Source organism: Girardinichthys multiradiatus, chromosome 11, assembly GCF_021462225.1.
Source record: "Girardinichthys multiradiatus isolate DD_20200921_A chromosome 11, DD_fGirMul_XY1, whole genome shotgun sequence".
NCBI lineage: Eukaryota > Metazoa > Chordata > Actinopteri > Cyprinodontiformes > Goodeidae > Girardinichthys > Girardinichthys multiradiatus.
The window spans coordinates 185,190-206,586 of record NC_061804.1 but is presented as its reverse complement, the minus strand read 5'-3'; the positions used below and the strand labels follow the sequence as shown (position 1 = coordinate 206,586).

Genomic DNA, 21,397 nt, shown 5'->3' with positions numbered 1-21,397 from the left:
TGGATAGATCCGCAGTGATCCATCATGGGGGTTAAGTTGGATCTTTATTGCTGAATTACGGTCTAAAATTGGTTACTGACAGAAAGGTCCAGTTTGTTTGGGCCAAAGTACACAAGAAAGCCCAGATATGTTGAACTTATTCAGGATTAACTTCTTAGAGGTCAGTTTGGTTTATTTATAGCCTGTTTTCTGAAAACAGTCATTATTATAATGCATATGAACCCACTGCAACCCTGAACCCACAGAACAACTCCTCAGTTTAAGCCTGTTTGTGTTTCTGCAGACTGGAAGGAGGCAGAGCGAAGCTACACAGAGGCACTGGCTTTATGTCCTGTTTGTTTTAGCAGAGAGAGGGCCGTGCTGTTCTCCAACCGAGCTGCTGCAAGACTGCATCTGGTAGGGCTAATTGACTAATATGATGCTAACATTATGCTAACAGAATAAATTCAGTTCAACTCAAAAATACTTTATTAATCCCAAAGGGAAATTAAATGTTGTTGTAGCTCATATTATGAAGGTTTCCTCAAAGAGTCGTTGTAGATGCTGATGGCTGTGGGCAGGAAGGATCTCCTGTAGCTCCGTCTTACAGCAGATCTGAAGAAGCCTCTGACTGAAGACACTCTGTTGTTGTAGGACAGTCTGATGAAGAGGATGTTCAGGGTTCTCCATAATGTTCTTCATTTTATGAAGAATCCTTCTTTGCACAATGATCTCCAGAGGTTCCAGGGGAGTCCCCAGAACAGAGCCAGCCTTTTTTATCAGCTTGATGAGCTTTTTTAAGACCCTGGTTCTGATGCTGCTTCCCCAGCAGATGATGGTAGAAGAGATCACACTCTCCACAACAGACTTATAGAAGATATGCAGCATCTTGCTGCAAACACTGAAGGTCCAAAGCTTCCTCAAGAAGTACAGTCTGCTCTGTCCCTTCTTGTAGACTGCTTTAGTTGCATCTCCACTCTAGTCTGTTGTCCAGGTGAACACTGAGGAATTTATACTCCTCCACCACCTCCACTTCTTCTCCCATGATAGAAATAGTTTTTGACTTATTCCTGTTTCTCTTAAAATCTACAATCATCTCCTTTGTTTTAGTCACGTTCAAAATGAGATGATTGTTTCCACACCATGCCACAAAGTGGTCCACTACCTTCCTGTACTCAGCTTCTTCTCCATCTCTGATCCACCAACAACTGTAGAATCATCCGAGTATTTCTGCAGATGACAGGAGTCTGTCTGGTCCTGGAGGTCTGAGGTGTACAGAGTGAAGAGGAATGGTGAGAGTACCGTCCCCTGTGGTGCTCCTGTGCTGCTGACTACCTGGTTAGACTCACAACCCTTCAGTCTCACAAACTGTGGTCTGTTTGTCAGGTAGTCTTTGATCCAGGAGATTGTTGAGGCCTCCACCTGAGTCTTCTGGAGTTTCTGACAAAGTAAATCAGGTTGGATTGTATTAAATGTTCTGAAGAAATCAAAGAACATGATCCTCACAGTGCTGCTGGCTTTGTCCAGATGACAGTGGGTTTGTTGAAGCAGGTGTTTGATGGCATCTTCAAAGAGGGCACCAGCTTCAACCTGTAGAAGCAGAAGGGTCCATGGCTGAGGTGGAAAATAAAATATCTGAGGTGGGACAGGCAAACTGTGGGTCAAAGGAGGATGGAATGTCTGTTTGGCTGCTGGCAAGAGAGGAGGATGCTGAGGTTGGTCTGGAACACAACCTATTGAAGAATGTGTTCAGTTCATTGGCTCTGTCCAGACCTCCATCTGTCCAATTCTCCTCCTTGAAGCCTGTGATCTTCTTCATCCCTGACCTAACTTCTCTAATATTGTTTTGCTGGAGCTGCTCTCCAGCTTCTTCTTGTACACCTACAGGGGTTGGACAATGAATGTGAAACACCTGGTTTTAGACCACAATAATTTATTAGTATGGTGTAGGGCCTCCTTTTGCAGCCAATACAGCATCAATTCTTCTTGGGAATGACATATACAAGTCCTGCACAGTGGTCAGAGGGATTTTAAGCCATTCTTCTTGCAGGATAGTGGCCAGGTCACTACGTGATACTGGTGGAGGAAAACGTTTCCTGACTCGCTCCTCCAAAACACCCCAAAGTGGCTCAATAATATTTAGATCTGGTGACTGTGCAGGCCATGGGAGATGTTCAACTTCACTTTCATGTTCATCAAACCAATCTTTCACCAGTCTTGCTGTGTGTATTGGTGCATTGTCATCCTGATACACGGCACCGCCTTCAGGATCCAATGTTTGAACCATTGGATGCACATGGTCCTCAAGAATGGTTCGGTAGTCCTTGGCAGTGACGCGCCCATCTAGCACAAGTATTGGGCCAAGGAATGCCATGATATGGCAGCCCAAACCATCACTAATCTACTCCCATGCTTCACTCTGGGCATGCAACAGTCTGGGTGGTACGCTTCTTTGGGGCTTCTCCACACCGTAACTCTCCCGGATGTGGGGAAAACAGTAAAGGTGGACTCATCAGAGAACAATACATGTTTCACATTGTCCACAGCCCAAGATTTGTGCTCCTTGCACCATTGAAACCAACGTTTGGCATTGGCATGAGTGACCAAAGGTTTGGCTATAGCAGCCCGGCCGTGTATATTGACCCTGTGGAGCTCCTGATGGACAGTTCTGGTGGAAACAGGAGAGTTGAGGTGCACATTTAATTCTGCCGTGATTTGGGCAGCCGTGGTTTGATGTTTTTTGGATACAATCCAGGTTAGCACCCAAACATCCCTTTCAGACAGCTTCCTCTTGCGTCCACAGTTAATCCTGTTGGATGTGGTTCGTCCTTCTTGGTGGTATGCTGACATTACCCTGGATACCGTGGCTCTTGATACATCACAAAGACTTGCTGTCTTGGTCACAGATGCGCCAGCAAGACGTGCACCAACAATTTGTCCTCTTTTGAACTCTGGTATGTCACCCATAATGTTGTGTGCATTTCAATATTTTGATCAAAACTTTGCTCTTACCCTGCTAATTGAACCTCCACACTCTGCTCTTACTGGTGCAATGTGCAATCAATGAAGACTGGCTACCAGGCTGGTCCAATTTAGCCATGAAACCTCCCACACTAAAATGACAGGTGTTTCAGTTTTATTGTCCTACCCCTGTATTTGCTGACTTTAATGTTGCTTCATCATAGTCCTCAATAACTCCCTATCTCCCACCCAGAATACTCTTTTCTTCTTGTTTAGCAGTTGCTTCAGGTCACTGGTGATCCAGGGTTTATTGGTGAAGCATCTCACTGTTCTGGTGGGGATGGTGTTGTCCACACAGCAGTTTATATAGTGACCATCTTCTCATAGTTCTCTTTATGACATTTAGCCTCTGAACAAGGGGTTTATATTAGGATTAGAGAAAACAGAGATTGTGATGTGATTTGCCTAGAGGAGGTCTTGCTTTAGAGACCTATGAGTCCTTGACATTTCCATAAAACAAATCCAACGTTTTGGCTTTCTTTCCTTGTGGAGCAGCTGAAAAACTGTTGAAGCATTGGAAGTTAACAGAGAGTGAGGTGTGATCAAAATCAGCAGATTGGGGTTTTGTGTCTGTAGCTTAGCAACAACTCAGCTGATGACGTCACATGCAGTGTCCCTTTCCTTTTCTATCTTGGACTAATCTTTAAATGGCTATCCATGCCTTTGTTACCCCAAGACTTCACTATTGTAACTCCCTGTATATGGGAATCAGTCAGTCCATCCTCCACAAGCTTCAACTGGTACAACATGTAGCAGCCTGACGTGCTCATATTGCTCCATATTGTCTTCTCTCTAGTTGCTTCCAGTAGATTTCAGGATAGACTATAAGGTCCTGCTTTTTGTTTTCACTATCATTAATGGCCTTGCTCCAGCCTACCTGAGCTTTTAACCTTTTAAGCCCAAAGGGGTTTTGTGAAGTCTGAGCTCAAAATAATATGCTCAAGTCTAACAGAATTTTTCTGAGAATTGACATACTCTATCTAAACAATCATAATGTTAAGAATAATTTTTTTCAAATGGAAGTGATAATTTTGGCCTTCCTTTGCTGCTGGTTGGGTAAAACCTGGGTGGATTGCGACAAAATGTATCTTTTGGAATCTGTGAGCTCTCTGCTTACAGCAGACACACTGGTTGTGTGTGTAGAAGCCGTGTGGTGAACAGCTGACCGAGTTTTGCGGTAACGTCATTTTGTGGAGTTTATTTTCAGATTCAACTGCCTTTAGTTTTAACTGTTTTTGGTGTTTGTATAAATGGTTTATATCAGTTTTAACCAAAATTCTATTGTTTCTGTGGATACCACATGTTTATGTTTAACTAAAGGAACTTGCAGTAAGGAAAGTAGAAGAAAGCAAAAGTTAAATTCTGCCCCCTGTACTTGGGGGTTGGACTTAAGAGGTTTGCCACCACACCAGGGCTTTGCGCTCATCTGAACATATGATTCTACAAGTCCCCAGGACAAAAATAAAAGTAGGGGTTTTGCTGGTTTGCCGTTTTTGCTCCTGAGCTCGGTGGTGGTGCTGATTGTATGGCAGTGTATGAATGGGTGGATGACTGATTGTAGCGTAAAGCGCTTTGGAGTCCTTGGTCTTGATAAAGAGCTGTACAAGTGCAGGCCGTTCACCTACCCAGATGTGTCCATCCAGACAATTTCTTTTTTAGTTTTTATATATTTTCTTTAGTTTTTATATATATATATATATATATATAAAAAAGTATTTTATATATTTTTTAATCCTTTTACATTAAATTGGAATGTATTTTATCGTGTTTTTGTACTTTTATTCTTTCTTGTCTAAGCCCTCCCAACGTCCCAACATGTAAAGCACCAGTTAGCTTGTTGTAAAGTGCTATACAAATACACTTTGATTGATTGATTGATTGATTGATTGACTGGCTGATTACACTGTCAGTCACTCTTGGTAAAGAATATGAACTTACAAAAAACAGTTCACTGTCAGGGCTGGAGAAATTACACTTCACAGTAATTCAATTCAATTCAGTTTTATTTATATAGCGCCAATTCACAACACATGTTGTCTCAAGGCCCTTCACAACAGTCAGGTACATACATTCCAATTAATCCTAACAATTGAACAGTGCAGTCGGAGTTAGCTTTTTATTCAAATTGGATAAAAAGTTTTTCTATCTAAGGAAACCCAGCAGATTGCATCCAGTCAGTGACTTGCAGCAATCCCTCCTCCCGGATGAGCATGTTCTGGGATACACCGTTTATTTTTCACAATCATTGCTAATCCACTTCCTTTGCTTTTGCTGCTCCTTTTTAAAAACTCTCTGCACGTGTAGTCAGAAAGCCCGGCTGAGAGATTTTGGAGACTGCAAAATGGTCCTGCAGCCATGTCTCAGTAAAACACATAATACTCCTAATACTCTAGCTGGGTCTGTCAGCACATTAGGTTCATCCATTTTGTTTCCTTCATATTCCTTATTATGATCGATGGAAGAGAATTCCTCCCTCTTTTTCACCACCTTGCTCCTGCTTTGCATCCACATCTCCTTCATAACACATCTGAGATTTTGGGTGGTAGTTTAGGTATAATTTGAAACTTTGAGATTTATTCAAAAGTTGGTCAGCTGGTCCTGGGTTTAATAAAAAACACCTTTTTGCTATGGTTATGCATCAAAAAACTGTCCAAAAGTAAAACAAAAAACAAAAAGATAACAGCAAAGAAGGGCTGTTAGGATGAGATCCTGCTAAGAGATTAACTTCATGCTCACAGGCTAATACAATGCTAACAGGTTCAAAACAGACTGCACCCCTTAAAATGTTAATGAAAGCAGGCTAATCGGTTTACAAAAAGCTAACATGTTAAAAAGTAACTTGTACATGGTAACATGAGGTGATGTTAAGAATGTTTACTACAAGAATGCTAGTAGATTTATTAATTATTGTCAACTGAATGCTAGAACATTTATCACCAGTGTTGACACGTTTAGCCATACAATACTAACAGCTTTGTGTCTTTGCAGGAGCTGAAGGATGAGGCCATATCAGACTGCAGCAGAGGTGAGTCATCACATCATTTTATCACCTGTTTACTTATTTACTTTATTAACTAATTAGCACACTCGCTGACTGACTGTGTGGTTACCATAGCGATAGATTTGGATCCAGAGTATCTGCGGGCATTGCTGAGGAGGGCAGAACTTTATGAGAAAACTGAAAAACTGGATGAAGCTCTGGAGGACTACAAACAAGTTCTAGAGCGAGATCCGAACAACAGTGGAGCCAGGCGGGCCTGCATGGTGAGTTTAATGACTGCTGGGAGCAACCAGCGCTGAAGTCTGTCTGTGGTAGATGGTTCTGACTTGATGTTGGAAACATGTTGGACTTCTAGTCTTCGGACAAGGTGCCCTTCAGGTAGACACATGTTGACTTGTCCTTGGATAAAACACTGAACCCCAAAGTGTCTACTGATGTGTATGTGTGTGTACATGTGGATGGGGGACAACTTACCTTCTGCTCTGAGGTTAGTATGAAAAGAAATGTCTTTATTAGTTCAGAACATGTTTTAGATTCTTTGTACTGAACTGTATTCCATCCAAATGATCATTAAAACTTTGTCTCATAGTTGTATGATTTAATGTCTCTCTCATCTGTCTCTCCCCCAGAGGCTGCCTCAGCAGATTCAGGAGCGAAACGAGAAGTTAAAAGAGGAGATGATCGGTACGTACTGCACCAGAACACACCACATCTCACTGTTATTAACCTGAAAGACCTGGGGTTGTATAAGATCAATACTTTAAGTCTATGTATGCCCAAAAGCTGAAAATGGCGTACGCCAAAGTAAATCCAGCCTCATAAAACCATGGTCACGCAACCATCAAGCAGCTTCTCCTCTAAACCACAGCTGCTCCTCAACGTTTGCTACCAGGTTCCTCCTCGTGTTCTGGCTTCTACACGCCCACATCCAACCATAGAAGGTCGATGTGTTTTTAATGAGCCGGCTGATCAGTGTTATTTCATGGTTACCAATGGCAACCAGGAGAAAAGAGGCAGAAATGGAGGTGTTGGTGAGTGAGGTGGAGAACATCTGATGACAGGTCAGGCCATCCAGGACGGCAGGTATTACTGCGCTCAGCGCTGGATGAGATATCCCGGACCTCTGGATCATTTCACAGAATCACGAGGTTCCTAAAAGTGTCTTCAGGCTGAGACTTCATTAACTGTTGATGTTAAACACAAACCTGTCAGCTAATTAATGCTGGCAAGAGCCGGTTACCAGGAACCCCAGACTGGTTCACACCTGGAACTGGACAGGGACGATGTGGTTCCGGCGGGTCGGTCTCTCCAATACTCAGAACATAAATCTGCATATTAGCCAGTCATCATCATGGGTCAGGAGACCTCGGTGACCCCAGCAGCTCCGATGCATCCATCATGCAGCTTTACGCTGAGCGTCTCCACGGTGTTTAGATGTTCCCAGCAGTCAGCTGCCTCACACCTTCTGTGGTAATCTGTGGTCCACATCACCCTGGAGATCATCAGGGAAGGAATGAGATGTTTGTGAGGACTTGGATTTCAGATTGAAGTTGGCTTTTAGGCCTTTATTAATCTATGTGAAAAGTCCAGATGTACAGAGGTTGGACAATGAAACTGAAACACCTGTCATTTTAGTGTGGGAGGTTTCATGGCTAAACTGGACCAGCCTGGTAGCCAGTCTTCATTGATTGCACATTGCACCAGTAAGAGCAGAGTGTGAAGGTTCAATTACCAGGGTAAGAGCACAGTTTTGCTCAAAATATTGAAATGCACACAACATTATGGGTGACATACCAGAGTTCAAAAGAGGACAAATTGTTGGTACACGTCTTGCTGGCACATCTGTGACCAAGACAGCAAGTCTTTGTGATGTATCAAGAGCCACGGTATCCAGGGTAATGTCAGCATACCACCAAGAAGGACGAACCACATCCAACAGGATTAACTGTGGACGCAAGAGGAAGCTGTCTGAAAGGGATGTTCAGGTGCTAACCTGGATTGCATCCAAAAAACATAAAACCACGGCTGCCCAAATCACGGCAGAATTAAATGTGCACCTCAACTCTCCTGTTTCCACCAGAACTGTCCATCAGGAGCTCCACAGGGTCAATATACACGGCCGGGCTGCTATAGCCAAACCTTTGGTCACTCATGCCAATGCCAAACGGTGGTTTCAATGGTGCAAGGAGCGCAAATCTTGGGCTGTGGACAATGTGAAACATGTATTGTTCTCTGATGAGTCCACCTTTACTCTTTTCCCCACATCCGGGAGAGTTACGGTGTGGAGAAGCCCCAAAGAAGCGTACCACTCAGACTGTTGCATGCCCAGAGTGAAGCATGGGGGTGGATCAGTGATGGTTTGGGCTGCCATATCATGGCATTCCCTTGGCCCAATACTTGTGCTAGATGGGCGCGTCACTGCCAAGGACTACCGAACCATTCTTGAGGACCATGTGCATCCAATGGTTCAAACATTGTATCCTGAAGGCGGTGCCGTGTATCAGGATGACAATGCACCAATACACACAGCAAGACTGGTGAAAGATTGGTTTGATGAACATGAAAGTGAAGTTGAACATCTCCCATGGCCTGCACAGTCACCAGATCTAAATATTATTGAGCCACTTTGGGGTGTTTTGGAGGAGCGAGTCAGGAAACATTTTCCTCCACCAGTATCACGTAGTGACCTGGCCACTATCCTGCAAGAAGAATGGCTTAAAATCCCTCTGACCACTGTGCAGGACTTGTATATGTCATTCCCAAGACAAATTGACGCTGTATTGGCCGTAAAAGGAGGCCCTACACCATACTAATAAATTATTGTGGTCTAAAACCAGGTGTTTCACTTTCATTGTCCAACCCCTGTAGTTCTGGCAGAAATGACACTGTGGTTCTGAAAGCTTATGATGACGTCGATCTATGATTAAAGTTTCATGTGGAGAAAAAATTAATGTCTGACAGGAATCATGAAGCAGTCTACCTTCAGTTCCCTCCTCTCCATCTGCGCCGCCTGTTTCCCCGGTCTCCAAAACGAGCAGACCCATGGGTCAGAGCTCATGTGAGGGACCGCACTTTCTCCGCTTCTTTGGTTCTTATAGATCACAACCTTTGCATGGAAAGTGACGTATGCCAGTTTCAGGCTGTTTTGTGCGTACACGTTTAGAAATGAGACCCCTGGTCCCTGAACATGTCACCTGTCCTGTTTCACCTGAACAGATAAACTGAAGGACCTGGGAAACCTGATCCTGAGGCCATTTGGACTCTCCACCAACAATTTCCAGCTCAACCAGGACCCCACCAGTGGATCCTACTCAATCAACTTCGTCCAGAACCCCAACAACAACCACACCGGATGATGTCATGTCACTGCAACAGATTATCAAAAGTATGGTTGAGGTGGCTGCTCCTGGACTGGTCCTTGACTGGTTATTGATCAGATATGAACTGCATACATGCATGTACAGCAGGGCATTGTATCATTACCTAGCATTTACAGACTAAACCAATCAGGAGCTTGTTTACTGATTACATAATCTGCTGTATCAGCTGTTAATAAAGGAAACAGGAAATAATCTGTGCACATTTCTTTGATTTCATCACAAACAAACAAACAAGAAACAGGGCGGAGCTTAATCAGTTTATTATAAACAGGTGAGACAGAAACAGGAAGTTAGTGAGCTCTCCTGGACAGCAACATCTCTCTGATGTTATCTTCAGCTTCTTTGACGCTACGCTCCAGGTACACCTTCTTCTGCTGAAAAACACATAACACAGTGGTCATGAACTTACCAAACATCTGCGTGAGTCACATATTTAACTAAAGCAGCAACCTCAAAAGACATCCAGCAGATAAACACAGCTAAAAGTTACCATCCAGAGTAGAAATGGACTGAATACTTTAAACCAGGCTAAACAGTTCCAGTTTTAGGCCCTTTAATTCAATTCAGTTTATTTCTATAGCGCCAATTCACAACACGTCGTCTCAAGGTTCTTCACAACAGTCAGGTTCATACATTCCAGTTAATCGTAACCATTGAACAGTTCAGTCAGATTCAGTTATTTATTCAAATTGGATAAAAAGTTTTTCTATCTAAGGAAACCAGCAGATTACATCCAGTCAGTGACTTGCAGCATTCACTCCTCCTGGATGAGCATGTAGAGACAGTGGACAGTCACTGGTGTTGACTTTGCAGCAATCCCTCATACTGAGCATGCATGTAGCGACAGTGGAGAGGAAAAACTCCCTTTTAACAGGAAGAAACCTCCAGCAGAACCAGAACCAGGCTCAGTGTGAGCGGCCATCTGCCACGACCGACTGGGGGTTTGAGAGAACAGAGCAGAGACACAAAGAGAACAAAGAAGCACTGATCCAGGAGTACTTTCTATGGGAAGGAAAAGTAAATGTTAATGGATGTAGCTCCTTTAGTCGTTTCATCTAGAAAGAAAGAACAGATAAACTCTGATCCAGTTTTCAAGGTTAGAGTCTGAAAGAGAGAACATAGAGTTAGTCACAGTAGAAGCTCAGTCAGTAGCCATGTCTAGGAGAGAGAAAGGGTTAAACACTGAAAGACAGGGCTATGTGGATCATCTGTAGAAGGTGAGCATTAAGTTGTTGCCAGCAGAAGCTTGGACGATGCCCCTCTCCAGAAAGGTGTCACAGGTAGACACAGAGCCAGGCCAGGTGTAGCTTCTAGGAAGAGAAAAGAGAGAACATGAAGTTAGAAGCTGAAATAACAGCAAATAATGCAAAATTGGAGAGTAGTGTGAGAATGTAGCGAAGAGGTGAAAGTGGTCGTTATGTCCTCCAGCAGCCTAAGCCTATAGCAGCATAACTACAGAGATAGTTTCAGTTCAGATTATTTAGTTAAACGGCGCTTATTTACAACAATGTCGTCTCAAGGAACCCCACAAAGGGTCCCACTGATGGTCATTATTATACTAAAAACCACAAGGATTGGGATACCTCTCTCTGTCAGAGATATCTCAATGCTTGGACTAGTTTTTCAGCGTCACTCCTGGACAGGATATTTCTAATTTTGGCAATGTTCTAGAGGTGAAAGAAGGAAATCCTAGAAACCTGTTTAATATGGGATTTAAATTACATGTCCTAGTCAAAGTTAACACCAAGGTTTTTTACTTTATTACTGGAGTTCAATTTAATGCCATCCAGGTTAAGTGATTGACTAAGCAGTTTCTTTTTTAAAGACTCCGGTCCAAAGACGACAACTTCTGTCTTGTCTGAATTTAGAAGCAGAAAATTTAAAGTCATCCAAGTTTTTATATCTTCAAGACATGCTTGTAGTCTATCTAACTGGTTGGGTTCATCAGGATTTATGGATAAGTAAAGCTGAGTATCATCCGCGTAACAGTGAAAAGTTATCCTATGCTGCCTGATAATTTGACCTATTGGAAGCATATATATAGTAAAGAGAATTGGCCCAAGTACTGAACCCTGTGGTACTCCACAATTAACCCTGGAGTTTAAAGATGATTTATTATTTACATGAACAAACTGGAATCTGTCAGACAGATAAGATTTAAACCAGCCTAGCGCTGTTCCCCTGATCCCTACAGCATATTCCAGCCTTTTTAAGAGAATATTATGGTCGACTGGATCAAATGCAGCACTGAGATCTAACAGAACCAGAACAGACACAAGTCCATTATCTGAGGCCATAAGAATATCATTAGTGACTTTCAGCAGAGCTGTTTCAGTGCTATGATGAGCTCTGAAACCTGACTGAAACTCTTCAAACAGGTCATTGCTGTATAAATGTTCACACATTTTATTAGCAACTATTTTCTCAATAATTTTAGATAAGAATGGAAGATTGGATATAGGTCTGTAATTTATTAAATCATCTCGATCAAGTGAAGGTTTCTTAAGTAAAGGTTTAATTGCAGCTACCTTAAAAGCTTGTGGTTCTGATCCATTTACTAAGGATAGATTAATCATATCTAAAATGGGGCTGGTAATCAGAGGGAACATTTCCTTAAATAATTTGGTTGGGATTGGGTCTAACATACAAGTTGAAGGTTTAGATGAAGCTAATATTTCTGATAACTCAGGAAGCTCCACAGGATCAGAACAGTCCAAACACAAATCAGGTTCTACAGTTATTTCCGATGTTGTCTCACTTGCTGAGGATGAAGTAATCATCTTCAGGAGTATGTCAAAGATTTTATTTTTAATAGAATCAATTTTATTTAAGAAGAATCCCATAAAGTCATGACTGATGAGAGTTAAGGGAATGGATGGTTCAACAGAGCTATGACTCTGTGTAAGTTTAGCAACTGTACTAAAGAGAAACCTGGATTATTCTTGTTCTCTTCTATTAATGATGAGAAATAAGCTGTTCTAGCTTGGTGAAGTGACTTTTTATACAACAGTAGGCTATTTTTCCAGATTAAGTAGGAATCCTCTAGGTGTGTAGACCACCATTTTCTCTCCAATGTTCTAACATTGTGCTTTAAAGTACGCAGCTCTGAATTAAACCAAGGAGCCTCCTATGAATAATTACCTTGTTTTTCAAGGGGGCTGCATTGTCTAATGCATCACGCAATGATGAAGAAACACTATGAACAAAAGAATCAATTTGTGAAGGGGCAGAAACAAAATTATTGCCCTCCACTGTGTTTTTCTGTGATAATGAGGAAATTAAAAGTGGAACAGATTCTTTAAAGGTTGTCACAGCATTGTCTGATAATGATCTACTATAATGACATTTTCTTTCAGGTGTGGAGTACTCGGTTAAATTAAACTCAAAGGTTATTAAGAAATGGTCAGACAGGACAGGGTTATGAGAAAATATTGTTATGTCTTTACACTCAATGCCATATGTCAGCACAAGGTCCAGAGAATGAAGACAAAGGTGGGTAGGTTTGTTAATGTTTTGATCAAAGCCAATTGAGTCTAAGATAGCATTAAACGCTATATTTAGGCTATGACTTTCAGCGTCTACATGAATGTTAAAATCCCCCACTATAATAACTTTATCTGTATTTAACACTAAATCAGATAAAAGGTCTGAAAACTGATCTAAAAATTGAGAGTAAGGGCCTGGTGGACGGTACAAAACAACAAACAGAAGTGGTTTTAGTGCTTTGCAATTTGGATGAGGAAAACTAAGGATTAAATATTCAAAAGAGTTGTAGCTATTGATTGGTCTGGGACTAATCAATAAATCGGACTGAAAGATGGTTGCTACTCCTCCTCCTCGCCCAGTAATTTGAGGAATGTGAAAATTTAAATAATTAGTAGGAGTTGACTCATTTATAGTAACATAATCCTCTTGCTGCAGCCAGGTTTCTGTGAGGCTAAATAAATCAATCTGATTGTCACAAATCAGGTCACTAACTAGCAATGTCTTTGAAGAGAGAGATCTTATGTTCAGTAAGCCACATTTAATTGTTTTATTTTTCTTTTTAGTCTGAGTTGTGTTTATTTTTATTAGATTTTCCTGATTTCCTCCTTTTAGATTATTTTTTAATCTATTCAATTTTGGTTGTGGGCGAGACACTGTCTTAATAGGGTAATGGGTGGGTAGCAGTATAGAAGCTGCAGAGAGGAGTGTTAAACTATGACCCTGCTTTAGAATATCCTGCAGCGCACGCTAGGTCCCCCTGCTTAAACCAGCGCATGTCCCGGACCGTCTGAAGTTAACCAAGGACCATCTGGATGATCCAGAGGAGAAATGGGAGAAGGTCATATGGTCTGATGGGACCAAAATAGAGCTTTTTGGTCTAAACTCCACTCGCCGTGTTTGGAAGAAGGATGAGGACAACCCCAAGAACATCATCCCTACCATGAAGCATGGAGGTGGAAACATCATTCTTTGGAGATGCTTTCTGCAAAGCGGACAGGACGACTGCACCGTCCTGAGGGGAGGATGGATGGGTCCATGTCTCAGGAGATCTTAGCCAACAACCTCCTTCCCTCAGTAAGAGCATTGAAGATGGGTCGTAGCTGGATCTTCCAGCAGGACAACGACCCGAAGCACACAGCCAGGGCTACTAAGGAGTGGTTCCATAAGAAGCATCTCAAGCTCCTAGAGGGGCCTAGCCAGTCTCCAAACCTGAACCCAATCGACAATCTTTGGAGGGAGCTGAAAGTCCATATTGCCCAACGACAGCCCTGAAAGCTGAAGGACCTGGAGAAGATCTCTATGGAGGACTGGTCCAAAATCCCTGCTGCAGTGTCTGCAAACCTCATCAAGAACTACAGGAAACGTCTGATATCTGGAACTGCAAACAAAGGTTTCTGCACCAAATATTAAGTTTTATTTTTCTGATGTATCAAATACTGATGTCATGAAATAAAATTAATTATTTAAAAATCACACAATGTGATTTTCTGGATTTTTGTTTTTAGATCCCATCACTCACAGTTGAAGAGAACCTATGATAAAAATTAAAGATTTATACAAGCTTTGGAGGTTGGAAAACCTGCTAAATCAGCAGCGTATCAAATACTTGTTCTCCCAACTGTATATAGTGCTTAGATTGTAACGTTAACTAGAGTTTGTATTTATATATATAGTACTGTGTAAAGTTTTTGGCAGGTGTGAAAAAATGCTGTAAACAAAGAATGCTTTTAAAAATTGAAGTTTTAATCATTTATTTTCATCAATCAAAAAAATGCAGTGAATGAAAAGAAATCTAAATCCAATCAATATTTGGTGTGACCATTTGTTTTCTAAACAGCCTCCATTCTTCTAGGTAGACTTGCACACAGTTTTTGAAGGAACTCAGCTGGTAGGTTGTTCCAAACATCTTGGAGAACTAACCACAGATCTTCTGTGGATGGAGGTTTTCTTATCCCAGAAACACTCCATGATATTGAGATCAGGGCTCTGTGGGGCCAGACCATCACTTCCAGTAACTCTTGTTCTTCTTTACACTGAAGATAGTTCTTCATGACTTTGGCTTTATGTTTGGGTTCACTCACTTAGCATTTTATTAATTGATAAAAATAAACAATCATTTATATTTCTGAAAGTATTCTTTGTTTATAGCATTTTTTCACACCTGCCTAAAACTTTTGCACAGTACTGTATATGTTTATATATACACATTTGAGTTTTTTCAATTTTTTCCAAATGTATTTTTGGTAACATTTTACAGTCTGTAAATATTTAAATAATTATGTACTATATTGTTTGTAACTTTGATCACTTTTCATTCATGGTTATTAATGATTGTTTCTAGTATTTATTGATCCTTCCTAATATCACCTTACTAGAGGTTGACCTTTAACCTGTCCTGCTGCTGAAACTATTTAATTTCCCCCTAGAGGGATGATAAAGTGAATCTTATCTCTATATTAATAATTATATGATTGTTCTAGAAGTTTCTGTTCTCATTGACTCGACTGTTTAGGAGGTGGATTCTGCACCATGGAGCTGGTAGCGTTTGATTCATTCACTGTTGTTCATTGGAAGAGAAGATCTCTCCTTTCTCTCTGTCTTTCCTCCATCTTCTCTGCTTCAAACACTCTTAGATCACTAAAAGTCTTTGTTGTTTGGTGGAACTGGTCCTACATCGTAGTGGGTGTTCCACTCGGCCCCCTTACGTGTCGGAAGGATGTCGTCCATGCGGATGCTTCCTCCAAGGTCTGGGGAGCGACGTGGCAAGGCCGTGCGGCGCAGGGGTTGTGGTCCTCGCGGCAGTGCAGGGTACATATCAACGTCCAGGAGTAGGGCTGAACGATTATTTGCAATAATATCAAAATATTTTAAAAAATTAGATTTTCTAACTGCAAAGGTTACAATTTTACTGGTAACGTCAGCTGGTGACGTGACTCGCAAGGGAGCAGAGCAGGGGGAGGAGAAGTCAACACTGAGCTTTAAACTGTTGCACAATGGCCTGAGGCTTGACAGAAGCTGACAGCTGAAAGTTTGGTACCAAACAGGGGCAGCACGTCAGTTGTGTGGAATTACTTCAGCTATAAAAAAGAAGATGCCGCGCAACCTGCCTTGGTACTACTGCTACCTGATGAGGTAATACTACGAATACTTATCAACATGACGTCCATTAGCATAGCATTTATGGCTTTGGTAAGTACAATGGATAAGTGCTACAGAATGCCCTCACGAACACATTTTAGCCAAGTTGCCATACCTGAGCTATACAAAAAATGCAGAAAGAGTTTCAGTGGAGCTGAAAAAAGTGGAGTTTTTTGCAATGACTGATCTGTGGTCAAGCCGTACAGTGGAGCCATACCAGTCTGTGCATTACATTAATGAAGACCTTAATCTCAAAGCTCGCTGCCTTCAGACAGACAGACTATCTAATTATCTTATTTTGGGGGTCAAAACTCTCATTCCATTGGCAGATAATCTTACTTACCTGCTCGAATTAAGGGCAGATACACTTATATCATAAAAGTTTTACTTATTTTTAGACCGGTTATTACAGTGTAACCTTGCATTACATGAATAAAACTGAATAAATTACACTGTTCTTATATTATGTTGTATTACAGGACGTGCACTAAAAGAGTGTCAAGAGCTATAGACCTGGGCAAGAAGGTGGCGGAGCACTTCTCCCACGTTTGGAAGAAGGCAGCAACGAATGAAGCACAGAGGGAGCACAAACGTCCTGAGCACAGCCTCATCACTGAATGCCCCACACGATGGGGATCCAACGAAATGATGATTGCCAGGGTGCTAGAGCAGCTTAAAGCCATTTCTCAGGTATTGTCAGGTGACCGATATGCTCGCTCCCTCATCCCAACCTGGCAGGATATTCAGGTGTTGGAGTCTGTTCACAAGGCGCTGCATCTTCTCCTGGACTTTACAGATGCTCTCTCTGGAGAAGAGAATGTGACCATCTCCTACCTCAAACCAGTTCTTCACCTTCTGGCCACATCAGTCCTTGCTGAAGACCAAGAGGACACTGACCTGACTAGGTCAATCAAAACCAAGATCCTGACATACCTCAATGATAAGTACAATGATCCCAGCATCCAGAAACTTTTGGATGTTGCATCCTTCCTGGACTCCAGGTTTAAAACCCAGTACATCACCGCAGACAATATAACTAACATTAAGACCCGACTCAAAACCGAAATGCTGGAATCAGCAAGGCGTGCACGTAACCGGGTTAGTAATAATTATGTATCTATGGTATCACAAACACCCTTTATATTTATTTATTTCTAATCCAACTTCAATACTAATTTCTGTTTTTTTCCATGTGGTAGGAGAAAAGGTCTCGTACTGAAACCACTCCGAGGCCTCAAAGTGCACAGCCCTCTGGTGAAAAGGTGGAGACGTCTCTTGGCAGCTTCTTCAAAACTGCTGTGGTCTCTTCTACTTCTCCCTTGCAACCTGAAGATGTTGCTGAGGCAGAGTTAAACAGTTACCTCATGACCCCTCCCATTGATGAATAAGGTGACCCCTTGGCCTGGTGGAAGGTGCACAAGACAAGCTTTCCACGACTGTGCAAAATGGCCCGCAAATATCTCTGGGTCTATGCCACAAGTGCTCCTTCTGAGCGTCTTTTCAGTGCTGGAGGGAAAATAGTGACTTGAGCTCGTTCGACTTTAAAACCAGCAAACGTTGACATGCTGGTTTTACTTGCATAAAATCTGAACTCCTGAGAACTATAAAGAAGAATCATTCTGGCTGACTGCCATACTCATTTTGCACTTTAGTATGTTGTGTGCTGCTGTTGTTAAGTGAAACTAATATTTCCATTGGTGTTGAAAACGTTTTTCCTTAAGATTTAATAACATACACCAGTTTGTTTTGTGTTCATTGAGAGTTTGACTTACTTAAAAAATGTACAGTTGGTTAAAGCAGGTATTTGTTCTCCTTACTTTTCCTGCACTCCAGTATGCTTGATGTAACTGGCTGGAAATCAGTAAACTTAATTTTTTTTTGTACCCTGCCTTTCACCCATAGACTGCTGGAGATAAGCACCAGCTTCCCCGTGACCCACTATGGAATAAGCGATAGAAAATGACTGACTGACTGACTTTTTTTTATATCCGTTTCTTTTATTTATTTATAAACTGTCCTGTTAAGTTCAGACAGTGTTTAAGAAGTGCAATCTACAACATGTTTCATGAAGGGTAAAAAGTTAGAAATGTTGAAGGGGTAAACCCACAAATTTGTTTCCTTAATGTTGAAATCTCCACTTTAAATAAATCTGATATTGTTTATTATGTACAGATTGATTTATTTCTTCTGTTTGTTGAAACATACATGAGAAGAAGACATTGCAAAAAAATAATCGCATATAAAATCACAATATTTAAGTAAAAAAAACGCAATGAGATTATTTTACAAAATCGTTCAGCCCTATTCTGGAGCTGATGTGTTCCTGGTGCTCCGTTCTTTCCTTCCAGGGTTGCTGGGGAGGCATGTGTTGGTTCAGTAGGACACCACAGTTGTCATAAATCATCAAGGGGCATCCAGGTCTCTGAGACTGCTGTCCCTGACCCGCCGGCTCCTGGTCTTGGCGGCTCCACACCTTGCCAGTCTCAGGGCGGCCTATATTCCGGGTCCGCAGAACGTGCCTGCGTACTTTCTGTCTCAGGAGGCGCCACTTCCGGGGGAATGGCGGCTTCACCCTAAAGTGGTGGATCGCATTTGGGCGACCTTTGGCAGGGCAGGGGTGGATCTGTTTGCCTCCAGGGACGCGGTTCACTGTCCCCTCTGGTTCCCCCTGACGGACAGTGCCAGTCCTCTGGGCAGCGACGCACCGTCACCCCACCCCATCCCCCGCAGGGCATACTGGAGCAACCACCTTCTACATCCTGCTGAGGTTGGTTCTGTGTTCCCGTGGGTTTCTGTTGGACCCCTGAGGACCTTGTTGGTATAAATCATCCAGTGCTTGAAGCACCGGCTCTGGCAGTCAGTAGGGATGAAATAGAACGACAGTTACGACTGTAACTACGGTTCTATGAATCCCGGATGACTGCCAGTGCGCTCGGTCCGTCAGTCTCAGTGTGCACGCGAGAAGATTGTTGGGACTGAGCCTCTGGTGGCACGTGACTATATAGACTCACGTGAGTCACCAGGAGGTTACATGTGTCTTTGTTGTTATTAAATTATCAACCTGCGCACGTGCAAAAATTATTATTCAATGCTTGAAGCACCGCCTCTGCCAGTCATCCAGGATTCATAGAACTGTAGTTTCAATCGTAACTTTTGTTCTTTACCTCCAGCTCTTTAATCTTGTTGTCAGCTGTCTTCTGTTTGTCCAACAACAGGTTGTTGATCTCCTCCTTCGACTGCAGGATGAACCTGAAACGGCAGACACATCACTAACCACCTGATGTCACCTGCTGGTGGTCTCACAGTTCAGGAGGGCTGACTCACATGCGGCCGACACCCTCGTAGAGCCGTGTGTTGTTGGGCAAGGTGGAAATCTCGGCCTGCGTCAGCTTGTTGTGTTTCTGAACTCTGCCGAGCTGATCGATCTGCAGGTCGGCAATCTTCACCTTCTGCTGCGTGTCAATCATCTTAACCTGCAGCTCCGAGAAGGCCTGAGGAGACAGGAGGCATCACTCTGATCAGAAAACACAGCTGAAGAGACAGGAATTGTTACTCTATTACAGAAAATAATACTGTAGAGACAAAAGATATCAATTTGATCAGAAACAGCTGCGGGGTCTGTAGGTGTAAGTCATCTTCATCGGCAGCTTCAAGAAGGTCTAAAGGCATAATAGCATTTACCACACATACTTCAGTAATAATACACCCTTAGAGCGCTTACAGAACACCTGCAGAAGCAGGACGTATGCTTAATATGCCACTGAACCATGTTCTAGCTACAGTCAGGAAACCAGTGGGAATAGATGAATGCTGTGTTCAGTGACCAGTCTCTTTACCGTTAGCCATAGAAGCTAATAAATAGCATATTTCTGGTAGTTTAATCCGTCTCCTGAAGTGTGACCGACTGATTTAATGACAGGTGTGTGTCTGATCCTGCAGAAATCACATGCTGCTGCATTGTGGGATCTTAGGTCTAGGGATGTTGCAGGTACATGAGAAGCTCCAGGGGAATTTTCTTACATAGAGAACAAACCAACTGCAGCCTGAGGAGGTCTGCTATAGAAACTAGAGTAAAAATAGAAATATGCTTTATTGTCTCTCACTGAGGAAATTCAGGAATATCAGAAAAGCAAATATCTCTGTGAGGATTAAGTATCAAAAGGTCATGTTTCCAAACTGATGGTTCTGGACGGTTCTGTCCAGAAGTTTATTTCTAGCATATTTCAGTAGCAAGACCATTCAAAGTGCTGTACATGAAAAAAGAGAGAGAGACATAAGGTAATTAAATAATTAACAAACACAAATAATCAAGAGAATAAAAATTTATTAAAATGATAAGATGACAATAAAAAAATTAAAATGTTTAAAATTAATGATAAAATGAAAGGAAAGTTGGACTGAAATCTTAACTACTAATGTTTAGATGGCATAGTCAAAGGCCGCTCAATACAAATACGTTTTTTATCTTGAGCAATTTAGGGTTTCAGCGCTTTTACAGTTTTCTAGGAGTTTTTTCCAGATTAGTGGAGCATAAGAACTAAAAGCTGCTTCTCCACGTTTGGTTCTGGTTCTGGGTATGCAGAGCAGATTTGACTAGATTTTGATTGCAGAGGAGGGAGGTACAAAGCCGAAATAACAGAACCGGGGATCTTTAATCTGAAGTGTCCCAACTGATCTATGTGTCTCTGTATGTTAACCGTTAGCCGCTAACCGTTCACGTTAGCGGCTAACGGTTAGCGGCTAACCGTTAGCCGCTAACGGTCTGTATAAACAGGCCGAGAACATGTGACCCACAGGTAAGAACACACACGAAATACCGTTCAGTATGAACCACAAACAGAACTTTGGTACTACCTTCTTCAGCTCCAGGTCAACGGGGGCTGCCATCTTTACCGAAACACTATGACCATGCGCCTTTTCTTCTTGTTAGTTTGCAGCAGGATTGGCACTTCTGGGTGCAATACTGCCCCCCAGAGGTGAACAAACGAGATACGTCTGAGGCGCACAGATGCTGAAAAGGTGTCTTTATGATAATATTCTGGGTCTCATGATGACCAAGCAGAAATCTAACAGAACACCCAGAAACTCCACCATCTGTTTTTTACCTGCTGCTCTGTCAGAACCAGTCTTCAAATCAGTTTAAATCAGCCCACCTTAACCTGCTCTGAAGAACTAAACCTTTAAACGTTCTTGGAAATCTCACTGTTTTCTTTATTAGTGTCTGGATGTGGGAACAAAAATTTTATTTTATTTTTTCTCAGCTATTATTGCTTTTCATGTTCTTGAATTTCTCGGATACTCAGCTTTCCCATATGGAATACAGGTTTTTGCAGCTTACATTAGAACATCAGCAGCTTGATTCCCAGACTTTAGAGAGCATGAAACCCACAGA

At 42.1% G+C, this 21,397-nt stretch overlaps 3 protein-coding genes across 7 annotated transcripts in view; 2 read left to right on the top strand and 1 right to left on the bottom strand.

The window, feature by feature from the left end:
* ttc1 (tetratricopeptide repeat domain 1) overlaps window positions 1-9,573 on the top strand; it is a 28,311-nt gene extending 18,738 nt beyond the window's left edge. The window contains exons 3-8 of one of the 3 annotated variants that reach the window (XR_007040253.1): window positions 284-396; window positions 5,989-6,025; window positions 6,116-6,264; window positions 6,631-6,685; window positions 8,963-9,116; window positions 9,218-9,343. Coding sequence is in view for 2 of the 3 variants with exons in the window: in XM_047378877.1 (XP_047234833.1) it covers window positions 284-396; window positions 5,989-6,025; window positions 6,116-6,264; window positions 6,631-6,685; window positions 9,218-9,357 (494 nt within the window). In the remaining variant the exon portion in view is untranslated. Of the gene's footprint in view, window positions 1-283; window positions 397-5,988; window positions 6,026-6,115; window positions 6,265-6,630; window positions 6,686-8,962; window positions 9,117-9,217 lie in introns of all 3 variants that reach the window. The other 2 variants (XM_047378878.1, XM_047378877.1) reach the window with 2 other exon arrangements.
* Window positions 9,574-9,625: 52 nt separating this feature from the next.
* Window positions 9,626-21,139, bottom strand: pfdn1 (prefoldin subunit 1). Of its 2 annotated transcripts, none has more exons than XM_047378884.1 (4): window positions 20,860-21,139; window positions 19,330-19,496; window positions 19,170-19,254; window positions 9,626-9,752 (listed from the first exon to the last, which is right to left on the bottom strand). In XM_047378884.1, the coding sequence occupies exons 1-4, from the start codon at window positions 20,890-20,892 to the stop codon at window positions 9,672-9,674; spliced, it is 366 nt and encodes a 121-aa protein (XP_047234840.1). In that variant the 5' UTR covers window positions 20,893-21,139; the 3' UTR covers window positions 9,626-9,671. The 2 variants fall into 2 exon arrangements, with proteins under 2 accessions (XP_047234840.1, XP_047234839.1); XM_047378883.1 differs by having other exon boundaries at window positions 9,626-9,755; window positions 20,860-21,127.
* LOC124876258 (zinc finger BED domain-containing protein 4-like) lies at window positions 15,368-18,174 on the top strand. Of its 2 annotated transcripts, none has more exons than XM_047378879.1 (3): window positions 15,368-15,675; window positions 16,485-17,103; window positions 17,205-18,174. In XM_047378879.1, the coding sequence occupies exons 1-3, from the start codon at window positions 15,584-15,586 to the stop codon at window positions 17,391-17,393; spliced, it is 900 nt and encodes a 299-aa protein (XP_047234835.1). In that variant the 5' UTR covers window positions 15,368-15,583; the 3' UTR covers window positions 17,394-18,174. The 2 variants fall into 2 exon arrangements, with proteins under 2 accessions (XP_047234835.1, XP_047234836.1); XM_047378880.1 differs by lacking the exon at window positions 15,368-15,675 and adding an exon at window positions 15,818-15,999.
* Window positions 21,140-21,397: the final 258 nt, after the last annotated feature.

What these genes read in the sequence shown, in the direction of transcription:
- pfdn1 (XM_047378883.1), bottom strand. Translation starts at nt 20,892, where the DNA reads ATGGCAGCCCCCGTTGACCTGGAGCTGAAGAAG. An exon ending in TTGACCTGGAGCTGAAGAAG is followed by an intron (nt 19,497 to 20,859) that starts GTAGTACCAAAG and finishes CTGTCTCCTCAG; the next exon opens with GCCTTCTCGGAGCTGCAGGT. An exon ending in ACAAGATTAAAGAGCTGGAG is followed by an intron (nt 9,756 to 19,169) that starts GTAAAGAACAAA and finishes TGTGTTTTTCAG; the next exon opens with CAGAAGAAGGTGTACCTGGA.
- LOC124876258 (XM_047378879.1), top strand. Translation starts at nt 15,584, where the DNA reads ATGTCGTCCATGCGGATGCTTCCTCCAAGGTCTGGGGAGCGACGTGGC. An exon ending in GGTCCTCGCGGCAGTGCAGG is followed by an intron (nt 15,676 to 16,484) that starts GTACATATCAAC and finishes GTTGTATTACAG; the next exon opens with GACGTGCACTAAAAGAGTGT. An exon ending in CAAGGCGTGCACGTAACCGG is followed by an intron (nt 17,104 to 17,204) that starts GTTAGTAATAAT and finishes TCCATGTGGTAG; the next exon opens with GAGAAAAGGTCTCGTACTGA.